This window comes from Fukomys damarensis, unplaced genomic scaffold, assembly GCF_012274545.1.
Source record: "Fukomys damarensis isolate Sample0158 unplaced genomic scaffold, DMR_v1.0_HiC HiC_scaffold_4, whole genome shotgun sequence".
NCBI lineage: Eukaryota > Metazoa > Chordata > Mammalia > Rodentia > Bathyergidae > Fukomys > Fukomys damarensis.
In genome coordinates, this window is record NW_022900916.1 from 23,738,875 (window position 1) to 23,758,474 (window position 19,600).

The 19,600-nt window shown below is 39.9% G+C and overlaps 1 protein-coding gene across 1 annotated transcript in view; it reads left to right on the forward strand.

Moving 5' to 3' along the window:
- The window catches only part of Dnah11 (dynein axonemal heavy chain 11), a 174,595-nt gene that overhangs the window by 2,717 nt on the left and 152,278 nt on the right, over positions 1–19,600 (forward strand). The window contains exons 2-9 of the mRNA XM_033757147.1: positions 862–954; positions 2,956–3,150; positions 4,027–4,104; positions 6,149–6,281; positions 8,396–8,523; positions 9,486–9,634; positions 16,007–16,157; positions 18,883–19,014. Coding sequence (XP_033613038.1) covers positions 862–954; positions 2,956–3,150; positions 4,027–4,104; positions 6,149–6,281; positions 8,396–8,523; positions 9,486–9,634; positions 16,007–16,157; positions 18,883–19,014 — 1,059 coding nt within the window. The remainder of the gene's footprint in view (positions 1–861; positions 955–2,955; positions 3,151–4,026; positions 4,105–6,148; positions 6,282–8,395; positions 8,524–9,485; positions 9,635–16,006; positions 16,158–18,882; positions 19,015–19,600) is intronic.

The window sequence follows — 19,600 nt, forward strand, 5'->3', positions numbered from 1 at the left end:
AAAAAAAAAAAAAAAAAAAAAAAAAAATGATGGCGAAATCCCACTCAATTGTTTTTATTACCCACTACTGGATAAAATACATATTCAGTGCCCGAGTTAACTCATTTTAGTCCCACAACCCCCTCTCTGTCCTAACAGGTTAGTGACTCTGAGGGTTGCAGAGGTTGGGTAAAAAGGTCACAGGCCCAGCTGAGAGCCCTTCAAGGGAAGGGTTTCTTGTTGCTTTGTGGATTGTATGGGCCAAGGAAAGAAAGCCATGGACATGGGATCAGTCACCTTTGGCACAGCCTGCTTTTACTGAACAGTTACTCTGTGCCAGGCACTGCTTCGACCTGGAAAACCAAAGGGAATAAGTTACTGTTTATCCTCCAAGAGCTCCGAGCCTGTGGGAAGAACCTTCCTTGGGGACAATGTGGAAGGCTCAGAGGGGCCTTGGTTTACAGTTGCATTTTAACAATATAGTTCTTAGTGCATTTGGGGCCGATATCGGGGAAAGGGTGTCTTAGTGATGACTAGGTAGTGAGAAGCCAGCACCCTCCGTGCACCGTTTAGAAGTGTGCTTGTGGTCAGAGGTTGTGAGTTAGAAGTTTGTGGAGAGGAGCGAGGGAGGCAGATGGAGTCCTGAGCAGAAGCTGCACTGCCATGCTGTGGGAAAGGAAGATTTGCTGACCAGGGCAGGAAGAAGCAGGACAGCCGCCTCAGGAACATGATTTTCAGTTTCGGAGAGGAAAGGGCGTATTTTTTGGAATTATTAAAGTTTGTGTTTTTCTGAACTTTCTAACTTGCAGTTCTTATTTCTGAAATGAGAATCTTATCCCCTCATACAATTTTTGAGAAAAAAAAACTATGTTTTTATTTTAGGATCACTATGATTGGGGGCTTCGTGCTGTTAAATCGGTCTTGGTTGTCGCTGGCTCCCTGAAACGAGGAGATAAAAATCGACCGGAAGATCAGGTACCACAACCCTGATGGGATTTTGTTGAGTGAGTAGCGGAACAATTTCATACAAATGGAGCCATAAACCTGGACAGTGAGCCAACGGGGCACTGGCATCTTTTTCTCTTTTTCTTTTTCGTGGTACCGGGGATCAAATTTGGGACCTTGCATTTGCGAGGCAGGCAGCAGCACCACTGAGCTAAATCCCCGGCCCTATGGCATCTTTTCTGAATGCAGGATATTTTAAGGACTGGCATTTCTGATGAGAGGGCACAAGTGTTCTTGAATACAGAACTATGAATCTGAGAAAGAAATGTGATTCCATAAGCGCTTTTGAAATATCAGCCATAAAAAGTCTTTTGACGGTTAAAATCAAATAATTCAGTAACCATGGTTTGAATTCCTTTGAGGAACATTCAGGCAATCTGGTTGATTAAATCAGGTGATTAGTTTTGCATACCAGTGAAGATGCAGTTGAATCAGAGAAGGTCTGTCCATTTCTCAGGATGTAATATGGGCACAAAGAATGAAGCCGGAAGGGTGGCTGCCTAACAGCAGTGTCAGGAGTAGTGCTAGGGAAACTCCTGCCTTCCTTCCTGCGAGAAATGGCGACAGCACTTGGGTGTCTTCCTCTGTTTGACAAACAGAGCAAGAGGTGCTCCTCACTACGAATCTGTGCAGTATGGCCGCGGAGAGAAAACCTAGGTCCCTTCTGTAAGCTCCTTTTTTTATGTTAAGGGATAATGTATTATGTGGTCTCTTTTATTGGCTGATGTATCTCCTCCTCTGTGCTGCAATTCATGTTAGTCAACATGCTCTTGCATTTCTTTGATCTCTTGCTGTACGGTTTCTGTTGATGGAATGCTTAGCTGTTTCTATAAATGTTATCCTGATGTTCAAAAAATCTAAAGCCCCCTTTGGTTTTTAGTCAACATCAAACAAAAAAAACCTAGCTAAAAATATTTGAGATCATCATCCTGTCCTTTCAGAGTCAGGGGATCTGATAGGCATGGTAACTTGCGGACTGAAGTCTGAGGACTCAGGAGAGAAGTCCCCCAGACTCTTTCTAAAGATGGACAGAGCATTGGCAAGGAAGGAGCAGCCTCCTTGCTGACCCAGTTCTGAGGATTGTTGATTTTATTCTTTGAGCCTTCTATTCTGTTGTTAATTGGAAAGCATCTCCTTTCCCAATAGATTGAAGGCCATGCCAGCTGGAAGACAGTATCAGTATCTCATACTTTAGTCTGAGGATTAAAAATAGTGTCTTCAGCTCATGAGGTGTTTGTTAGACCTCATATTGACTTTAAAAATTAGAGCTGGAGGACGGGGATATAGCTCAGCAGGGCAGTGACTGCTTAGCAAGCCTGAGGCTCTGAATTGATTCCTGGTACCAAAAAAACAAAAACACTTGAGGTTGGCAGTGGTGGTGCACAGCTATGATCCCAGCACTCTGGGCAGCTGAGGCAGGAGGATTGCAAGTTCAAGCCCAGCCTGGGTTGCTTAGCCACTTAGCAAGACTCTGTCTCAAAAATCAAAGAAAAAAATAAAAAAGGGCTGGGTGTGTAGAGATGCAGTTCAGTATGTAGGTCCTTGGTTTAATCCACAGTGCTGCATAAATAAATAATATTTGAAATTGGTACATAAAATATAAAAAGAATATGAGGGCCAGGTATTTGGCTCAGTCTTTCTGCTGCCTGCCTTGAAAGTGCATAGACCTGAGTTCAATCCCTGGTACCAAAAATAAATAAATAAAAATAAAAAGAATATGTCCTAGTAGGGTAATAGTTAATGCTTTGATACACATATACATTGTATAATATTTAAATCAGATTAAATATATCTTATCATTTCTTTCTAGTAAAAACTCCAAATCCTTTCTTAGGGATTTTTCTTTTTTTGGTACTGGGGTTTTTTCAAACTGGGGTCCTTGTGCTTGCAAGGCAGGCAGTGGAACTACTGAGCTAAATCCCCAGCCCTCTTTTGGCTTTTTGATGCAATATTTTCTATTCTCCTTTCTAGGTGCTCATGCGAGCACTAAGGGACTTCAATATGCCGAAAATAGTGACCGATGATGTCCCAGTGTTTCTGGGCCTGGTTGGCGACCTGTTTCCAGCCTTGGACGTACCCCGGAGGAGGGACACACACTTTGAACAGATGGTCAGGCAGTCCACCCTGGAGCTCCGCCTGCAGCCTGAGGACAGCTTCATTCTCAAAGTAAAAGAGGACCTTGCTTTTCATGGAAGTCCTTGGGGTTTGCAGTGCAAATGATGGCTTAAGTGATATAGTACTTAGCTAAAACATTGACTTATGTTACCCTGGCCTTAATGTGATATTAAGAAATACTTTTGAGCCTTTTAATATGACAGTTTCAACTAAAGTAACTACAAATAAATATTTTAGTAGTCCCAGCCAGCCAGAAGGTAAAAACATAAATATGATGTAAGTAATAGTTTTAACTGTAAGCATACTTTTAATTACTTTATAAAACTTCCTGGAGATGTGCCCCAAATTTTTCTTTTGTTCTCCCTCCCTTTCATTTTGGAGAAAATTGAAAGTAAAAGCATCAGTGTGTGCTTTTAACAAGAGGAATGTCAGCATGCTTGAAATAGCTTGGAAAGATACTGACTTATCAAAGGCTGTGCATGGGCTTGTTCAGTTTGAATTTAGTGAACACAGGGAGATTTGTATATCTCATTACCTGGACATTGCAATACATATATAAAATCCACATTAGGTATTTTATGGGAAAAATCATTACTCAGTTGTAGTTGATGATTGACTACATACTATTTTTGTACAAACCTTTATGAGGCATCATTGATTTTTTTAAAGTTATGTCTGCCGTGTACCATTTACCCAGAAAGCAGTGCTTGTACTTTATTCTCACTGTTATGTTCTACTTGGGAGATCCAGGAGAAACTGTGCTCCTGTGTCTGGACCTGTGGTCTGTTTTAACTTCCCTTGAACAAACACACTGTTGTCAGCAGCTTGCCTGGGCTGTGAGGAAAGAAATGAGCAACAGTGGGTAGGTTGCCTTTCTGTCGCCAACTCCTGAGAGGACAGCAGTGACTGTTGGCTGTCTGGTTGCAGGTTGTCCAGCTCGAGGAGCTGCTGGCCGTACGACACTCTGTCTTTGTGGTTGGAAACGCAGGCACAGGGAAGAGTAAGGTAGGATGACCCACCTCACAGCTCTCAGCCAGGGGCTGTTTTCAGTGCTTAAAAGGGTTCCCTTCAGCAAAACCCAACTCAATGCTGGGTTAGAATCTTAGACTCTAATGTTGCTCTTCGATCTGTTCACACAGTTTTCCTTTATATTGCGAGAGAGAAGGGAGAAAAACAAATAGATCACTGCATTTGCCTAAGAAAAGTAAGTTGAATAGAAGATCAGGCTTCCCCCACAAGATTCATAGCATCCTATGCTTGCATTTTCAACTGTACCCTATGCACCTGGCGGTAATACTCAGCCCTGGATTCTTGTATCAAGGGCAAAAACTGTCGGAGACTTGCAGGATTTGAGTGGGTCTACTTACATTTTTCAGAATTACTTTCTGGTCTTTTTCAGATGATCCTAGTTTCTCTTTCCTGTATCATTAAGAAAAACAAACCCAAATATTTTCCTTCAGCTCTTTCTCAGAAATACACCTCACTGTAGGGCAGAACCTCACATTTTTGAAGTCCCTATTATGTGCTGTGCTAGGTGCATTATGCATGACTTGCTCTGCACAACAGTGATAAGCAATGGGTGATATCGTCCCCCATTTTTAGTTCACTGTTGATTTTGTTTGGCTCTACTGATGGTCCTGGCAAAGTACTTATTTTCTTGGTTGGCAGATGGAATACACAGAACTACATGCATTTTAATTCAGGATGCCTCGATGTAAACATATTTGGTAGCCAACAACTAAAAATAATCAGAATGGGCATATGAGTTTTAGAGCATGGGTGTATATAGAACTAGCCAGTACTTAGATCCGAATCCAAAGTGGAACCATTGCAGAGGGATGCTCTGTAGAGAAATTTTTTTTAGTGAAAAAAGGTAACAATTGAAATATTAAAGTAGACATCTGATAGACCTATAATTATTTTATTAGAATGTATTTCAGATGTAGGCCATAGTTCATGGAAGGATAAAATTAAATTCTGTAATTTCCAGTAGATTAATGGTTTCTAAAAATATGAGCTTAATATTCCTAAGGCATTTAATTTCTTTCATCTAGTCTTCACCTATTGTTTTCTGTTCAATATGCACTTAAGCTGATACAGCCAGACCTCTGAAGCTTGGGGCTACGTTGTTCAGCACCTTACCATTACAGAGGACTTGGCAATTGTTTATCAGTATTTCAACACTCCCAGGCGTGGGTCAGGATGATAAATATTTAAAACAAAACTATAGCTTTTCATAGAAAGCAAGAGAGACGATGGGACAGGTATTTAGGTTAGGGTGTCAATTAATTAGACATATCCTGAGCAGCTATCCTGTGAGTTCCCCTCAAGGCTTGTTTTTATCATTTTCTAGTGCAGGCTTTCTGAGCCTCAGCACTAGTGACTTCCTGGACTGGAGAATCCTTTGTTGTAGGAAGCTGTCTGGGGCATTGTTGGATGCTTAGCATCTTTGGTGTCTGCTCACCAAAAGCCCAGGAATGTAGCCACTCTTCTTCTATGTCAGGACAGTCTCCTGTTGAGAGTTACTGCCCTAGGTCACTGGACCCCAAAACATATCTACACCTGCATCAGGGCATCACCTGGGCCCTTGCTGGAAATGCAGACAGTGTGTCTCCCGCCAGACCTATGGACCTGGAAACCCTGGGGGTGGACCCAGCTGTGGCCGTCCAGGAAATTCTGGTATGGGCCAACTTTGCAGAATAGCTGATCTAAATAGTTCAGGCAATTTGGGTTTATGAACATGAATGTGATTGCTTCTCCTCCACCTTGTACACATGGTTAAAATCACAAGTGATAAAGTGACTGTCTCTGGTCCAAATGGTTTAAAGAGTTGTGTGAACTGAACCCAAGAATTTATGAGATTGGACTTTTCAAGATGATAAGGAAGAGGCACATACTGTGTGTCCATTTTGAGCCATTCTTTGTCTAGATATTCTACAGAATATTCAGTAACGTATACTGAGTAAGGAAAATCCTCTGAAAACCTTTTATTTTCCATTTGGCTTACATTGGTATTCGTTTTCTTGGCTTGCTTATTTTCCCTCCTCAGATTTTGAGAACACTGAACCGAACATATGTTCACATGAAACAGAAGCCCGTCTGGAACGACTTGAACCCTAAAGCTGTGACAACAGATGAACTCTTTGGTTTCATACATCATGCTACCCGAGAATGGAAAGATGGCAAGTAATATTTCCCCTTTCAGTGGCTAAAAATTTCTTTTTTCTATCCAGAAAGCCCTTTTCAGTACAAACTAATTTTAGTCATAGTCACAGATTTTACTGCTTATTCATTGGCATTATTGCAAATACAACAGATCACAGCAGCATTTACAATGTAAAAATGAAAGCTGGATTCAAATAAGTACTTGGTATGCATTCAGCAACCTGTGCTCCGAGCTGTATTTTATCCTATATTGGCTCTGTCAGGGCTCTTTTAATCCAGAAGAAACCTTAACGTGGATGCCCCAGTTCATATTGATAAAGTACCTGATGTAGGATCCTGTCTGAGGTTTGGACGAGGTTATCCTAAGGACCAGTGACAGAAGTCAGGTGGGCATGTTTGCTGCCCTGACAGCACAAGTTGATTGTCCCTATTCCAAAAATACCAAGTCTGAGATGTTCTAAAACCTGAGACCATTAAAATATAAGTTTATGATTTCAAAGTATTTCACATTTTTTTGGATTAAGGCTACTTAACTGGTAAAGTCTATGTAAATGATTTAGAATCCAGAAAAATCTGAAATCCAAAGCATTTCGGGCCCGAGCATGTCTGTTAAGGGATAGCCTCCCTGTATTTGCAGATGGGGCCCTCATGACTTCCTATGTCAGTGAGTGCTCGAACCTTGTATTGGTCCTGAGGAACCACTTCCTCTGATTCCCTGCGTTCAGTTTCTCAACAGGTCCCATGGCTTGAACATAAAAACACCATATGTGTCGAATCCCATTACTTTCGCCTTCTCCATAGAGGGTACACTAGTCCAGGCCACTGCCCACTGCTCTTCCTGTGGCTCATTTTCCACAGAAGTCAGAGGCTCCTCAGGATTTTCTCTCTCATCTTTTGGTTTCCACTGGCTACCTGTCTCCCTTGGAACTCAACCTTTTTCCATGGCCTAGAAGACCCTAGTGATTAGAGGCCACCTCACCGGCTCTGAATTCATTTTCCATACTCTGCCCTTCTTTACAGTTTGCTCATTCTGACCTCCTGAGACTGTTCCAAGCCCCTTTGCATAATGGGACCTTGGTATCTGACTCTCTGCCCAAAGTGTCGTTCTTCCTGTGCATGTCTGTATGTCTTGCTCCTTTAGCTTATTTAAGTGTCTGGTCACATCCGAGAAGACTTCCCTGATGACCTGATGTGAAGCAGGACACACTTTGTCATTCTCCCTCCTCTTACCTTATATACACTCTCCTTTATCTGCAGGACATTTTTGCTCAGTCTAATCTCTTTCTTTTTATAAAGGACAATGACCAGTACAAAATTGTTCATCTGCACATACTGAGAAGCTATGAAATAGGTTGGAATCCACAGCTATTAGAAAAGATTGCTGGCTTTCCTATTAATTAAACCATAGTGGCAGGTTCGACTAGATGCTGTCATTTATTTTTTACACAAAACATTTCGTAGAGGAAACCTCCATACAAAGGGACCAAAGCAGTTTCATTCACCATCGTGTTATATAATTGAATGTGAAAAGTCAGCAATTCTTAAATTATCCAGTATTTAGACATGTAGCAGTGGCAGAAAGGCCATGGGTTTAAAATGTCTTTATCTGTACATCTGCTAAGTAATGACAATATAATGCCAGCATCCAGAATTACCAAAGAGATGTGTAATTCCAAATAACTTTACCTTAGAATTATGACTCTGGAATATTGTTACACAAAAATGGAACTAGATGAGATAAACGAGTACTTCTAAGACACTAATTTCAGAACGTGGGAAAGGGTAACGTCTTCATTTGGTGGGAGTTGCGAGTTCTACATATGTTGCCTATAAATCCCACAACTGTTCTTTAAGGAAGGTAGTAGTATCCATGTTTGACCTATGGGGAGAGTCAGTCAGGGAAGGGAATAATCCTTCCCTGGAGGTGAAACTTGCCTGTTGGTGAGTAGTAAAACCAGATCTGGAGCCTGTATGTCATGTAGAGTGTGAGATACACTGCCTACAAGAAAGAGACAGCAAAATGTTTTTTAGTCAATAAAAGACCTTTGAGGAGAAATACTATAAATTTCTTTTAGAAATAAACTGCACCCAAATCCATGATATACTAATATTGTTTACTCTTATTTTGTAGGTCTCTTCTCTTCCATTCTAAGAGAACAAGCAAATCTTACACATGCTGGGCCAAAATGGATAGTGTTGGATGGAGATGTTGACCCCATGTGGATTGAGTCGCTAAATACAGTCATGGATGATAACAAGGTCAATAAACTGCAGTGCTAACCCTTAAAAATAACATCTCACTCACTTATTTATTAATGTTAATGCTAATTTTTGCTCCTTAACTGGATATTCTTATACTATCACTATTTTGATAAATGGCATTTTCCTGACAATTCTCTTAATTTCACAGTTAAAGAATTTGAGGGAATATATTACCTTTATCTCCATAAATTTAATAGCCTTTAATCATAGATATATATCTGAGAATTTAGTTTATACACCATTTTCTAAGAGCTAGGTCTGAATTATTATGTCTTATATGTGCTTTGATTAAATATGAATAATTGGACAGTAAAACAATGAATTTGTGCTGTATGATAATTGGTAAAATTTAGGTATTAAAATTAACTAGTCACTATTGTTGCAGACTGGGTTTAAATGCTCTTCCAAGCATTTTTTCCTTGGTTAATTCAGCATCCCCAACTAAAACAGAAGGTAATGGTACAAGTCTGTAAGACACTGATATAACAACAGAAGGTCTATTTGGTGGGTCTGGAGAGAAAAATAAGTAACCATCATTATTCTGAGCTAGAAGTAACCACTGTGTATTAACAGTAATTACTGCTTTCTGAGCTAAAACAATGTTCATCATCAAATACGGGACTGGGGTCTTCACCCTTGTAAGAATTCCTATAGGACAGTTGATAAGTGTGGTGTTTGAGATTCTGGAGAGAATTTTCCTTGCTATTTAGGCTTTGTCGTGTAATCCACTTATATTCAGCTTAGCAGTAATTCCTGCAGTCATTTAAAGATTGGCTGTCATGAGTCCATTTTGGTAATTTTATTTCTAAGGGGCCAGTCAGGCCACCTCAGGGATAAATTTAGATCCTGATTCGCAGCCTTTGGCCCATCTACTAGGGACAGTGCTCTGCTTACTACGGCAAGCTGTCGGTGCTCCTTTGCCAGTTTGCCCTGGGTGACTGCTGTGCTGCTGTTTCCAGGTGCTGACTCTGGCCAGCAATGAGCGGGTGGCCCTCACTCCCTCCATGAGGCTTCTGTTTGAGATACACCACTTGCGGACGGCCACCCCAGCCACTGTCTCCAGAGCTGGTATTCTGTATGTGAACCCACAGGATTTGGGCTGGAATCCGTGAGTATTTCTTTCTTCCTTAGTTTCTTTCTGTGTATTGTGGTAAAAAATATGCATAATATAAAATTTACCATTTAAACCATTTTTAAGCATGCAGTTCAGTGGCATTGAGTACATCCGCATTGTCTTGCAACCATCACCACCATCCATCCATAGGGCTTTTTTCATCTTCCCAAACTGAAACTCTGCCCCTGTTAATGATGACTCTTCATAACTCCTTCTTGGCTCCTTGGCAGGTTTTATTGTACTTTCTGTCAGAATTTGACAACTCTGAGTACCTCTCATAGAAGCACCATACAGTACCTGTCCTTTTATTTCACTAGGAGTTCTGTCTTCAGAGTTTACCCATGCTACAGTGTGTGTTAGAATTTCCTTCCTTTAAGCCTGAAGAACATTACCACATTTTGCCTATCCATTCACCTCTTGATGGACATTTGGGCCTGTGTACCTTTTAGCCACTGCTGCTGTAAATGTCACTGTACAGAGATTTCTTCATGTTCTGGTTTTCAGTCCGTTTGGTTATGTACCCTGAAGTAGAATGGCTTGATCGTATGCAGAGTCCTTTTTTTAATTTTTAAGGACCAGCCATACTATTTTCCTTAGTAGCTTGCCATTTTACATTTCTACCAGCAGAGCACAAGGAAAGTGCACACACTTTCTCGACATCCTCACCAACCCTTATAATTTTCTATTGTTTGTGAATTGTTTGCTTGTCTTTTGATAGTAACTGTGCTAATTGATGTGGGGCGCTATCATTATAGTCATGATACACTTTTCTGTAATGATTAGTGAGTGATATGGAGCATGTTTTCAATTTCTAATTGGTTATTCAGTTATCTCTTTAGGAAAAATATGTAAGTCCTTTGTTAATTTTGTGATCAGATTGGGGTTTTTGTCATTGTATGTGTTTTTCATTCTTAGGTTCAAATGATTAATGAAGATATAACTAAATTTAAGCCTAATTAATTAGGCTAATTTATTAAATTAGCACCTGGATGGGTGCTTTTCTCATTTTTAATTTGAATAATACTTTGATCAAACATCTAGAAAATGTTAAGAACCCGGTAAATATTTCTTGAATAAGTGACTAAAACCTGGAATGAAGCACCTCGATATAGAAACCATTTAATAAGATGTATGTCTGTGCATATGATATGCATAAGGAAACAGCGGAAATGCTTTCATTAGAGCACATTCTCTCAATCTTACACTTGCCAAAGTGCATCCTCGTGGCCATTTGTCGTGGGCAGCTCTGAAGTGCCAGTGCTGGGGCTGACGTGCCACTGTGTCAGATGTCTTGCTGAGCCCTGCAGACACACTCCCTTGTGCTCACCTTGCTCTGTGCCTCAGGAGACTGACCCACATGAAGCCCATTAATGGGCTGCTTGCCCCTGGCATCTGGTTAGCTTGGCTAGTGAGGAGCTCTGGCAGGAAACAAGAGGAGAGAAGAGTGAGGATGGGCTATGCTTTGTATCTTGCAGGCTCTACCCCTGCAGGGTCACACAGGATGGCTGTATCCCTTAGTTACAGGGGTCCATCCCCCTTGGATTTTTCCCTTTGAGATCCTCCCCCTCCAGGTCCTTCTGTTCCGCTGTCCTTGCAGGTACAGGTGTGGTAACTATTCCTTATTATCACCCTGAATGTCTCAGCTTTCCCTTACTGTTACAAATCTCTGAATAAGCAACTTCTAAACAGAAAATTTATTTCGACCCATAATCGCAGAGATTCGCATCCATGGAATCTGAGGCAGGAGGCTGCCTCCTGTGCTTTTGGGCTGGTAGCAAAGCAGCCCCTCATGGCGGGAGCTTGTGGTGGTACAGAAATGTTCACCTTTTGGCCAAAAGAGAAAAGAGGGACAGATGATACTCCCAGCAAGGGCCTAAGCCCCCAGTGGACCCCTCAGAAGGTCTCCACCACTTCCCAATCATTCTACAGCATGGAAGCCAAGCCTTTGACCAAGCATGGGTCATCAGGAGACAGTCCAGACCCACAGTTCAGCAAACCCCTGTTGCTCTCCATCCAGTTTCTCTACTCCTCTCCACTCCTTTGGAACCAGCCCTTCGTCAATCATTTCATATCCTAAGGATGACACCTGTTTCCTGCCAGATGCTAGGTGTTACCCTTCTCCTGGGTGCTTTTCCTCTGCACACGGGTTTGCTCACTGCAGTCATATCCTCACCACTATAGCAAAGTGAAGCCATCTCCAGGCTTCTGTTGTCTAACAGAACTTTATCCGATGTGGCCAGGGGAGGAGTGTTTCTCAAATGCCCGAATGGACAGTTGCTCTTGAGCTGATTGCTCCTTTCCCCAGTAGAATGCTGTCTCCTGAATTCTTCTGGTGAAGGGGTTGACTACGGTCTCCCCAGTGTCCCTCACCTCCCCTACACTGAAAGCACAGGCTCCTGTGCAGGGGGCAGGGTTCACCTCCTTTGGGGATCTCTCACCCCTACTGGGGAGGTATGATTTCAGTAGTGACCTCACTGCTCCCAATTCCCATGGAATTCAGACTCAGTCGCATCATGTGGAGATTTGTGCTATAAAAGCTCACACTCACTCACTGAAGGGCTTCTACCCAGTACATCCAAAGCCCCAGGTTGCTTGAAGAGACACCCAGTTTATATTCTTAGCTGAATTAAATAACTTCCTCTTCACTATTAACTTTTATTTTTATATTGATTTTTGTTTTATCTAAGATTGTTGCATAGGTTTTAGTTTTCATTTGTGTGTCAAAAGGACCCAGACAAGTCATCTTCCAAAAAAATGAAAAACTTTTTTAAAGGGTATTTTAATACTTTTACCTGCTGTTGCCAGAAAGTTTCAGGAAGCCACCACAAAATGGCTATTTCAGATGTAGGGTATTGTTTTCACTACATAATTATTGGATAGTGTGGTACCTTTCTTTTGAGTTATAGTGTGATGGCTACATGTATTGATTCAATATTCAATTCTCTTTTAAGATCAATAAAATTTTAACCTAATTTTCCAAGCCACTATTTTAAGTTTAAATTCTTCCAAACTTCTTTTTGCTTCAAAGTATTTAAAACCATAGAAAAGTTGAAAAGGTACAGCCACAGACTTCTTCCTCAGTCGCCACTTGTTACCATTTTACAACATTGGTTTCTCTCTGGTGATACAATCATATAATCTCAATCTCTCTCTCTCTCTCTCTCTCTCTCTTTCTCTCTTTCTCTCTTTCTCTCTTTCTCTCTCTCTCTCTCTCACATACAGAGATTTTTTATTTTTGTAGAAATATCTTAAAGTAAGTTGGAGATAATAAGATACTTCATCCCTATGTACTTTAGCACTTAGCTCCTAGGAAAAAAGATATTCTCCTATATAAATACATTATAACATACAGAAATATTTATTTTTAATATTATAAAATAAACTACCATTTTTTCAAATTGTGCTAGTTTCCCCAGTAATTTCCTCTTTACCTTTTTAATAGAACTCAGCATCAAAACAAATATTATGCTCTGCATTTACTTGTCTCCGTTGTCACCTTTAACGTCATAACATTTGCAGTTTTGGAGAGAGCAAGGCAAACGTCTCAAAGGATGTCCCATGGGTGCTGGTGAAGTGGTAATTTGCTAATTCAGTCATTCTGTTTACATGCAGTAGGTGACATTGTTCTGCAAATCATTTTTTTCCTCCCCTTTTCCTTTCTTTCCTTCCTTCCTATAATTTTTAATTTATGGTTTATTTCATTGGCAAGGTTCTTTTGGGTTCTCATATTGTCACAAAATGTTACCAGTAGGCGCCTCTTCAAGCCAGTCTCTTCTGCGTTCTTTTTTAGCTGTCCTTTAAGTCTTTGGCACTTTGCTTTCTGGCTAAACGACATGCTTCTGATTCGTCTCTCATTTCCCTTGCTTGATGCCTAAGTCAGCATTTCTCCAAAGAACCAGAAGGAAGGACTTTACTATAAGCAATGATATTTAGTATTCACTGCTGATGAAAATGTGCGCATCACTACTGGTATGGCCATTGTTTGTAAGCCCTTTCAGCCAGAGGAACTAGGAATTATATTTCTATTCACATCAGAAAACTGGAACTGTGGAGATGGGAAAGGAATCTGGGAAGAAGGAGGAGGAGGAGAGGGCAGCGGGAGTACAGGGGAGTTAAAATGACCAAGATGCAATGTGAACATGTACCAGTTCTCCAAGATGAATGGAATCATTATGTATTACAAACATATAAAAAAAAAACTGTGTGTAGGAGAGATCATGAAACAGTATGTTCACAGTATCTTCATGCAGTTCCTTTTAAAGAATGAAGATAGTTCCATTGTCATTTAAACTTTTTCTAACATTTGTATTAAAATTCTCTAAAATTAATTCTGTGTCCACATTTTACAGATATGAACCATTTAAGATTAAACAATATTCCTAAACCGTAGCATCATGTGCCTAGCTGCAGAAATCAAATACTATTTTAATCTTCGGTTATAAGTAAGTTTACTAAAAGAATCCTCAACAATTCCTATATGTCACTTGAAAAAAGAAGCAGAATTAGAAGAAAATTTCTGAAGATGATGGTCATTGTCTTTTTTTTTTTTGTAGTAGAAAGGGATGAGAATATATAAAAGGGGAAAACTATAGGTAATAAAATTTTAAAATTCATTTGTAATTATATAAATTATTTGAAGATGAGTGTAACATTGAAAATGGGATCTGCCTAACAATGAATTAGTTGGTTTGTACAAGAAACTGAAGTTACATCTGGAATTTAATCTGATTCCAAAAGAGGTTACTACTAGGAGATAACTTTGAGAGGCACAACTTTAGATTGTCCTCTTTCCCCCATTGTGTTAGTCTAAAATATTCTTTTGGCTTCGTGTAATTTTCTCCTTTGTGTTGGATGAGCTTTCTGTCTTCCACCCCTGCAGTCCCATTCTCTCATCTTTAGAGATTGAATAACTTATAAAAATAGAGATCCAGAAATACAGGCATGCTCTGGGGCTCAGCCTGTACCGCTAACTTCATCCGTTGTTCCAGGTGAATGACAGACCTGAAGCTCACATGCAGGGCAGACTGTAAGTCCAAAGATTTCCCACTGTCCTGATAGGATCCAGCACAAGACTGTTAATTTAACAAGGTTTCGGACACCAGAAGATTTTGGCTACCTAGACAGTTTCCGAACCACTGGTATTGAGACCTCGTGTGGTAAACCTGGAGCTCTTCTGGTGGAGGGGAAGGGTCTTTCTTCCCATCATTAGCACCTGCTTTGCATTGGCGCCCACCTTCGCTGATGCCGAGACGCTCCACCAAATTACTCCCCTGCGAGTGGGCTCGCACTCAAAACTGTCCCTCCCAGCCCTGAAAAACTTCTGACAGATCGAACAGAGTGAAGTGTTGACTGTTTTATAAAACCCCATAGCGACATCTTGTGAAAAGCAAAGGGCACTTTTAGTGACATAATCATTTTGCTTCAATTTCTTCTGATAATTAAAATGCAAACCCTAACTTGTTGTAAAGAAAAGTATAGCTGTGATTGGTCTACGACCACACTGCTTCTGCGCTGGCTGCCAAATGTATTTATTGCCAGTACTTCCTGCTCAGTCAGACCTTGGTGAGAGTTTTTTTCTTTTCATTGAGCATCTCTTAGTTTCATGCCAGAAACCGTTGTGGATGCCACAAAGTCATGCTTTGTTTTGTATTATTGATAAATAGTTTGTTAAGATGTTAGAGAAATTTAATGTATCAAAATTAATATTTTATGTTTCAGATATGCATAATATATATGGCATTATATATAAGCTTCATATGTATGATATTCTGATCCTCATGAAACAGCTGAGATATTTATATGTCTGTGTCTACATATGTATGTGTACGAGATAACCATTTCAGAGCCCCTTAGGAGAAACACATTATCAGCTATCAAGTTGGCAATACACTGAGTCCAGGGGAAAAGGAGGGAATGTAAAGTAGCTCCTATGGAATTTTCTCCTCTTTATGTTTAATTGATTTCTCATTATTAAATAGTTGATGCCAAGATTAATCAAGAAAGATAACAAGCTGTTTTCATAAATAAGCCTTCCACCATAAAAATAGTTTCTGTCCCTTAGGAAATGACATACTGTACTTCCTTCTAAATGCTCAGTAATAGCCTACTTATACTCTATTATGTTTGGCTTCTAAGTGCTATTAGGAGTTTCTTTTACATTCTTTTTATTAAGGTGAAAATGGCCATTAAAACAAGTTTTTTAAAGAGCCATTTAAAGAAACTTGCGGTTTGAGAAATGGAGTGAATGAACTAAATATGTCCAGGAAGAATTGCACCAAGCTGTGTTTAAGAGAGAGCTTTGGACATGGTGAAATTCTACTTTTCAAGCTTCATGTTCAGTAAAAGCTTTTCTGTGTTCTTCTTCAGGTATGTGGCCAGTTGGATAGACAGAAGGCAGCATCAATCCGAAAAGGCCAATTTGACTGTTCTTTTTGATAAATACATTCCTGCATGTTTGGATAAGCTGAGAACCAGCTTTAAAACCATCACCCCTATTCCAGAAAACAGCCTGGTACAGGTTTGTCTTCAGATAAGCCATGCGACATTCTAATTGGAGCCTGTTGGAGTTTCACCAAAACAAAAGTCTCTGCTTGCTCAAGAAGACAGAAAGCATCCTGGAATTGCTGGGATGCTCCACCCGTCCTGTCCCAGCCCCCGGGGCTTCCCTGGAGCTTTTTGCAAGCTCCTGACAAGCACTGTCACTCTGTGTTGTCACTTCAACTCACAGTCTCTTTCTCTGAGGCTCTGAACTGTAGAGCCAAAGCCATGATTTATTCCTTTTCTATTCCCAGAAATTTACACAGTTCTGAGCCTATAGCAGGTGCCAAATACATATTTATCGAATCAAGTTCCTCCCAAGTGTATTAGAACAGAATTAGAAGAACAAAGTTGGAACAGCCTTACACGTTTTCCTAGAGCCTATCTAGGTTGCCCAGAGGAGGTACTGGTATGTTTTTGAATAAAATGAATTTGTGCAGTTAAAGATGCCAACCAGGTGGTAAGAGGAAGTGTCTGAATTCTTCCCCACAGATGTCACCACCCACAGACTTCCCCTCCCAGAATTATTCCTGAAAGTGTGTCAGTGGGCATAAAGAGCTCATAGTATTCCAGAGATTTTTTTTTTTCCTGATCCTTATTGTGAGACAGCTGGTAAGAGTAAAGGGACTATATGATTTGTTGTCATGGAAGCAAATGAAAATAATTCACGATACCCAGAAATGAAGGTTGTGTTCCTAATCTCAGCATGAAGAAAAACTGTCCCCAGCCTGTACATGTATCAAATTCACAACAGGTTTACAATTTCAGGCCTTTTTTTAATTCCTGTAGGAGCAAAATTGGTTTCTAAGTACTTTGTTACCATTAAGTTACTATGTTACCAAATTTGTTTGAAGCTAAATTAGGAATAGTGGCAAGCATAATAAGAAGGGAAAGTTCAGGTTTTTGGATAATTCACACACCAATTAAGTAAACGATAGTATTCAACAGTAATTATCTGAGGTATAATTTATTTCTGAAAGCAGGTCTGAATTTATTCATAATGAATTAATTATGTGGTTAGCCTAATTAGACTTCCTCTGGTGTAATACTTGCAAAAAGCATAATCGTGTTCTTTCTCAAGTTGACTTGTGTATTTGTGTGATTCTCTGTGGTGTGAACTTTTTCATTCAAGAGTGGTGTGAAAATAGGTCAGTAAGAATTAATATGACTTTTGCTCTTGCTTCTTCCTTTTGTAGTTTTCAGAAATGGCATTTAATCCTTAGTTTCTTGTAGGCTGTTGTTTTATAGTCTGTTTTCTGTGATTGCTTATAGGAATTTGACATAAAAATGAATGGAAAGGAGGCTAATTTAAAATGGCTAGCTTGAAAAAATGAATGCATATATTTCCAAGTATATAAAACTTCTTTACATTCAGTAAAGTATAACTACTCTTTTGGAGTATGCATTAAAATATAAATAAAATTTATATTAATTGCCGACACAGAGCTCGAAATGTTTTCCAGCACTGTGTTTGTGAAAAAAATGAAAGAATCTTAAGACGTAGTAGAGGGAGTGTTCACCTGATAAAATCACATTGAGACCCTTTAGTCTTTTTTGTTTTGATTGTAACCAGCATGTTTCTACTTAGAAATAGCAAAGCTTTCAGGTTTTGCTGTATTTTTTTTTTGATGAAAAATTGCTAGGTTTTGTTAAAACATTACTCCTAATTGGCAAACATGGCACAGTGCAAGAGAGAAGCCAAAAGAGATTTTAAAATACAAGTGCTCAGCTATTTACATGGAAAATTTGTCCCATCTTCTTTGGCTGGAAAAGAAAGGCACACACACTATAGCGTGTTTGCATTACTGTCCATTTGATCATAATAAAATTCTGTTGCTGCCTCCAAAAACTGGAGCAAGAGTGTCTTGAGTCTAGGGTCTGTGACAGCGCTAATTAATGACAGCTATCTTTGTGCATTAGGGAACTAACCCCAAAAGGTGTTCATGATTGTTATTATTCCATACGGTAAGGGCCCCTCCTGCAGCCATGTTCCCCTCAGAACTGACTCGCTTGCCCTAAATTTGGGAATGCTTAGGACCAGCAGAAAATGTTCCTGCTTCACCTGGAGGGTATGAAGAGCAAATTCCTGATTAGTATTTCTTCCAAGGTTAAATTTAATCTTGTGCCCAAAAAGTGCTCCCTGTTAAGTCCAACTTTCTACATTTATGACAACAGGTGGAAAAAGTGACTGCCAAGGAGCTAAGCAAAGTAGGTTACCTGGTGTCCACAGGGAGGGAAGTAGTTCAGTGGATGCCTGTCCATCCCGCACAATCTTAGGAAGGCATTCCCGATGGTAAGGATAAGGAAAGACACCTTCAGTATATTAAGTGGGAAAGTAGATTATAGAATGCCGTGTTAGTATGATTACCAGCTTTACAAGAGTGAACATAAATATATATTCTTTTATTTTTACATATTTATTGCTTACATTTCTGGTTTATCCACTAGTTGTTAATCGAATCGTTTCAATTTTGTTTTTTAATAGTTTATTACTTAGAAAATCAAGTGAGTGAAAAGTGACAAAAAATACTCCACTTTTGACTTAGACACATGATGCAGTAATTTTTGTGTTTCCCAACATAGCAATTAGAATTTTGAAAATCATAAAATCCCTTAAGGATAAAATGGCATTGTAAAGTCCTTTGAAACTGTTTGACTACTACACTACCACTGCACTAGATGAATTGCTGTTTATTTCTCTTCAGACTGTTTGTGCCCTTTTGGACTGTTTGTTGACTCCTGAAAATGTGCCTTCTGATAGCCCAAAAGAAGTTTATGAAGTCTATTTTGTTTTTGCCTGTATCTGGGCATTCGGAGGCACCCTGCTGCAAGATCAGGTATGCTGACGGTTTAGAAAACCAGTTTTATTTGTGGAGGTGGCATTGTTATTCAAGGTGTGAACAAAAACTACAGTGAATGTTTAAATTAAATGTATTACAGTAAGACATATTGCCGTTAATCTGCCTCAAAATATCCTTCACTTTTAACACATTGATCTCTTTATTGTTAGCAATGTGTCTTTTACTATAATGACATTTTTTTCTAATTTAAACATCCATCATATCAATTTTCTTAGTGAGTGCAAATCTCTACTACTTGCCCTGTTTCTCCTGTGCCTTGCATTATGCAGTCAGCTAACAATGCCAATCAGTAGCCTTCAGCCCAGCTTGTCCTGAGCTCAGGCTCTGTCTCCACCTGCTGCCAGGGCATCGCCTGTGTGTGCCTGAGACACAGCCCTGCCTCACCCCCACCTTTGCTCCTCTTTTTATTTTTTTCTCCTCAGTGATATATTCCGCTCAGATGCTCCAGTTAACCTGGGACCCTTTCTCTTCCTTTTTCTATACCCCATAATCTCAGTCACTCAGTTTCACTTACAGAGTTGCTGTTAAGACAGCCGCCGCCGCCTCCTCCTCCTCCTCCTCC